Raw genomic sequence first — 6,000 nt, forward strand, 5'->3', positions numbered from 1 at the left:
ATTACAGTCATGGGAAGACTGGGAAAAAGGAAGCAAACCCTTTCACGTAGTAATGATCTGATCTTTACCAGGTTCTAAAAAGCTTCATTAACTTCAAGTCTATTAAAACACTTTAAAACAAGTGTCATAAACATCGTGTCATTATTACAGAACAATAAAAAGTTAAAGGCTGTGAGTGAAAAACTGGTTCTGGTCCTCAGGATTCAGAGGTTCAGGTTCAGCTGCTGGTTAACTGATCATCATCAGTGGGACCAAGTTTTTGCTGCTCTGGAGCGCACAGGTGTGGGTTAACACAACGCCGAGGCAGAACGACATCAGCAATGTCCTCAGAGAAGCAGATGTTGCTGCCCATCAATCTGGGACGGGTCAAAGGTCATGACAGGACAAAACAACATGGCAGCACAGCTGAGGTTTGTAAAGTTTCATCTGAATGAAAATATTTGTGGAACAGCTCCTCCCAGCTGTCAGCACGGAGGTGGAGGGCTCATGGTTTGGGCTCCATCTGTCACAAAGTGGACCATGAACTCCTTTGTAGACCGAAGGGTTCTGGAGTCAACACGAGCCCATCTGTCCAACAGTTGAAACTTGGACCACACTGGGTCCAGCAGGACCACGAACCCAAACACAGCAGCTGATCTACAACAGAACGGGTCAAAAACATCTAAATCGCAGGAAAAAGTTCCTGCTGCACTTCAGTTTGTTTTGGTTGATTAATATTGGAAAGTCAGCTGTAATTTTGTACACTTGAGGTTAGATTTTTGTACTTTTTTAAAATGAAATGAATAAACTATATACCATAGATTGTATTCATTTTAGAAACCAGTGAAGACCAGATCGTTTTTATGTCCTGATATGTAAAATCAGAGGGTGCCAGAACGTCGGGGCGGAGTCAGTCACCTCGCCATGCTGCTGTTGGTGGAGCTTTCTGTGATCTGCGAGCTGGCGATCCACTTGGTCTCCCCCACCACGGTCCTGGCGTGCGGCAGGCGGCCCACGTCCTTCACCGTCATCATGAGGTGTCGCGAGGACTTCAGGACCCGGACGGCCTCGTCGTGGGGGATGCTCAGGAAGTTGTGGCCGTTCACCTCCAAGATCTGGTCGCCGACCTGCGGGGAAGGAGTGGAAGAGAGAGGCGTGGTGGGAGGGTCTGAGCAAGGGGGCGGAGCTGGCAGAGCCTGACGCATGCACAGGTTCAGAGGTCAGAGGTCAGAGAGAGGTAACGTCAGAAATGGAGATGGAGGTGTATGAATCACAGGGAGAACGTTAGGTCTGTTGAACGTGTGAAGTACGACAGAAGGATTAACGCAGGTTCTGTTCAGTCACAGCTTCAGAACGATTTAACATCCAACTGAACGTCTTTTAAGGTCATTTTACTTTGAATTAAAGAGCTCAGGCTGAAAGAAGCAGCAGAGTAATGATGTCCATACTAAACACCACCTTGGACTGCACCTCCGGTAACGAGCTGACGTGATGGAGCTGGGACAGAATCACCGTCTTCGCACTCGTTTAGCCCTGAAACTATCCCGGTGAATTTAAACTGGATTTATTTAGTCTCTACAATAAAAATATGGCAACTGTCACAACAGTTTGTTTTATTAAGACTGGCATCTAGACCAACACTCCCTCCCAAAACTGAACATCCCAGCATTTGTTTCTGCTAATGTAGTTTATTTTGAAAGGATTACTGAGTGGAAACACTGGTCAGGGGTGAGCTCAGCTTTTCTGTAAGTGCGCACCCCCTCCACATCGGTTTGTGGGGTCAGTGAAAATGAAGAAATAAGAAGATCTCCAGCTAGCTGAAGGTCTCTGCACCTGAAGCTTCCACTTCATTAGAAGGTTTTTCAGCTGCAGGAGGTTCGGTCAGTAAATTTAAATTTGGAAAAAGCCCAATCTGGTTTGACCCGGTCCTTTTTCCGTTAAGTTGTACCCTTTTTAATCGGCTTTCCTAGAACTGATATTGAAACACTTTAATCTTTTGTGTTCATTTTGGGCTTCATATTTTAGTTTTTAACTTGGGTTGAGTAAAACTAAACATGTAACTTTGTCTGATTTTACTCTACGGCACTTCGGACCAGCGTGTAGTCATAAAAGTGCTTCTTAAATAAACTGACACATTTTACCAGCAGATAAAACGCTGACAAAACAATTGATCTCAACACGTCACATGATTATGGAACTATATAAATGTATATAATATATAATAACTATGTGTAGATGTCATGCCTTCAGGACATCGGTTGTATGTACTCAGGTTAAAAACGTGACGATCGTTCATTTAAAGATAAAACTTAAGTTGCACCACAGACTGTAAGTGTCATGGACAGTTTTTGATTCTTCAGTCCTGTTGAATTCTCAACAGAAATAAACGTTGAATCCATATTTTAAAGTCTGCCTCGAGAAAACTTTACGTTTTTAGCCCAGAGTTCTTTTAGAACCCTAAAATGTTTAGAGTACGGACTCGTACCGTATATTTGAACTGCAGACACTAAAGAAAGGCTTCAGGGGACAAACCACGTCCTAGAACAAGAACTGAGCGTCAACTGAAGGTAATTAACACGAGAAGAAACTAATAACTTGTAGGTTACTGCAGACGTGAAACACCTTTAGTGTTTTAATCACAAGGATCCATCAAGGTGACCGTGGACAGGAACATCTAGAGAAGTCGCTTCCGTGTCAGAACTTAGCCCGACTTCATTTAGTTCATCAGTCACAATAACTGAGTAAGAACTCCCCCTTGAACAAAACCATGGAGTCAGTGGTCTTTTAAATTACTCCGTCTGACATTTAGACTTGAAGAGTTCAGCTTTTTTCTTTTCAAACGTCTCCAAATGAAACCGTTTCTGTCCCGCCTGCCAAACCAATCTACCTTTTTTTAAATTCTTCAGCGTCAGAAATTGATCCAAGCTACAAAAAAAAAAAAAAAAAAAAAAAAGAGACTTGCATATGAAATTATTGAGCGTTTACCAAAATAAAAAACAAGTTTCATTTGAGCAGGTGAATTAATCACACGGCTAAAGGGTTTTCTCCTCACAAAGTAGTTTTCTGCACTGAACACAGACAAAATGCAAGATGGAGGTGAGACGACACCTGGGTTGGTTAAATGACATCTTAGACATGATGTGGAGCCGACATTAAGAACAAAAGCTCACAAGGTATGGAAACATCTAATGTTTGGAATTGTTTTTGATATTTTCCAACAAACTGATCAAAAGCCAATGCTTAGACTGATACCATGATGCCTCCTCTAAAATGTGATGCAGTTTCTTTTTTCCTTCTTCTTTAGAATTAATTACCAGTAAAACATCTCAGGGCATGACTATAAAAAAGAAAAAGAGTAGCGCACGAGACACGTTTAAAAATCATTATACAACAATCTATAGCAACGGTCCGGACAAGCAAAGACTTTGTACAACATTTGACCTTGATTTGTGACCTTGACTTTGAAGCTGGGGTGATTAAGTGTGTACGCGACACTCCGTCTAAAGTTGATGCGTGCGTGTTTGAAGTGTGATTAAATTTCTTGAGCGGATCAGAAGTTATGGCCCAGACAAGAGTAAGTTTACGGACGGACACAGAGATTGTACCGTAATACATCCACCTTCGACGGGAGTATAAAAATTACAAATATTTACTTTGAAAACATTTTGCTGCGTTTATCTTAACATTTTAAAACAAAAGTGTAGCGTTAATTCTACTTTTATAAGTCTGGATGCTTTCCTGGATAGAATCCAGGAATTATCCACAACCAAAAAAAAAAAACCCCTTCAACATCTGTCAACACTCATCACTCGCAGCCACATTCAAGTAACTTCCTGCATTTCTATACGTTTGTCCCTCTGTTAGCAAAATATCTCATTTTAATGATTTTTTTTTCTTAAATTGTTGGATAGTCATCTTTAACTGAACACCTTGTGGAGTCAAACTGATTCAAGATGGTCGCCAGAGTCAACAACCGGTAACACAAAAGGCTTTGATTCAGTTAATTTTACAGACAGAGTTAAACTCTGGAGTGGTAGTAGCTGAGAGTCGTCTCCAACACACACTCTGAGCATCTTTCTTTAAAACTTTAATATGAAAGCCGATGAGCGAAATGAGTTTCACCTCTAAAAAACATTTACTGACCCCGTCAACATGACCAGTTTAATCCTAATTATCTAAATAACTAAAATAAAAAGTCATAGAAATATTAGTGTTAAAATTGTATTTCCTGTTCTGTTAAGTTGAGCGTGGAAGAGGAAGCCCCTCGATCACAACGCTCTGTGTGTGTGTGTGTCCTTGTTTATGCTACTTTGTGAGGCCCATTTTTCCAACTTATACTACATTGTGAGGACCAACTGCTCCTTATGGGGCCCAAAGCCCGGGCCCCATAAGAAGAAGTCCCGTTGGTGGGTTATGGGCTAGGTTTAGGACTAAGGTGTGAATTGAGGATGTGTTAGGTTTAGGGTTAGGTATGTACTGGTAATGGTTAGGTTATGGATAAAGGTCATGGTTAGGCTATAGAAATGAATGAAAAATGAATGGAAGTCAATGCAAAGGCCCCACAAAGATAGCAAAAAAACCTGTGTGTGTGTGTGTGTGTGTGGTAAACACTTTTATCACAACAAATCCTGTGGCCGAACGAGTTTAGAATATTTATTCATATTCTGGGAGAAGAGAAACAGCAGGTGGTTGATGAGAGGTAGGATCTGCTGCTTGTTGTTCTCTGGGCAGGATGATGTCCCCGGCAGCACGAGGACGTTAAATAAAGATCTATTTCCAACAATTCTAAAAATGAACATTTCATTTCTGATCCAAACTGCCCGACGATGAGAAGTGCTGAATCTCCAGAGGCGGACATGCAGGTTTTAGGTTCAACAACAAGCTGTTTGTTCCAGATGTTTGCAGCTCAAAACGGCCTCAAATGAGTCGGCAACACGTTTATTGGAAAGATTTACACGAGCTCAGTTTGCAGATTGAAAACTGGACTTAAAATGTACAAACAAATCTGACCTAATCTGCTTTTACCAACATTGTTCTTAACATTTAGTTAAAAAAAACATCCTGAGCTGCACCAATAAAAACATACATGATCTGATAAAAGGTCATTTTGCTTTTTAAGACTGAGCAAATGTTAGACATGGAGTAATACCAATATACCCACTGTCCCTCCTCTGGACATGTCCAAACCACTGTCCCTCCTCTGGACATGTCCAAACCACTGTCCCTCCTCTGGACATGTCAAAACTACTGTCCCACCTCTGGACATGTCCAAACCACTGTCCCTCCTCTGGACATGTCCAAACCATCTCAGTGTGTCCTCTCTAACTTCATCTCCCAGGTGTTCAACCTGTGCTGTACCTCTGATGATCTCATTCCTGATCTTCTCCATCCTTGTCTCTCCTAAGAAGAACCTCAACATCTTCATTTCTGACACTTCCAGTTCTGTCTCCTGTCTTTTTGTCCATGTCTCTGTCTCCAGACCATACAACATAGCTGGTCTCACCACTGTCTTGTAAACTTTTCCTTTGACCATTGCTGACACCCTTTTGTCACAAATCACTCCTGAAACTTTTCTCCATCCACTCCATCCTGCCTGGACTCTCTTCTTCACCTCTTCACCACACTCCTCATTTTCCTGGACAGTGGACCCCAAGTCCTTGAAGTCCTGCACCTTTGTGACCTCTGCTCCTTGTAGCCTCACTGTTCCACCTCCTCCCTCTCATGCACACACATGGACTCTGTCTTACTACGGCTGACTTTCATTCCTCTTCATTCAAGTGCATACCTCCACCTCTCCAAGTTCTCTTCCACCTGTTCCCTGTCCTCACCACAGGTCACAATATCATCTGCAAACATCATCGTCCATGAGGATTCCTGCCTGACTTCATCCGTTAGTCGGTCCATCACCAGAGCAAACAAGAATGGGCTCAGAGCCGATCCTTGATGCACTCCCACCTCCACCTGTCCTCATACATGTCCTGTACCAGTCTAACGTGTCCTGTACCAGTCTAACGTGTCCTG

At 42.3% G+C, this 6,000-nt stretch overlaps 1 protein-coding gene across 1 annotated transcript in view; it reads right to left on the minus strand.

Moving 5' to 3' along the window:
• The window catches only part of whrna (whirlin a), a 138,119-nt gene that overhangs the window by 38,309 nt on the left and 93,810 nt on the right, over positions 1-6,000 (minus strand). The window contains exon 4 of the mRNA XM_037692073.1: positions 898-1,106. Coding sequence (XP_037548001.1) covers positions 898-1,106 — 209 coding nt within the window. The remainder of the gene's footprint in view (positions 1-897; positions 1,107-6,000) is intronic.

This window comes from Nematolebias whitei, chromosome 18 (assembly GCF_014905685.2).
Source record: "Nematolebias whitei isolate Nwh7 chromosome 18, NemWhi1, whole genome shotgun sequence".
Taxonomy (NCBI): Eukaryota; Metazoa; Chordata; class Actinopteri; order Cyprinodontiformes; family Rivulidae; genus Nematolebias; species Nematolebias whitei.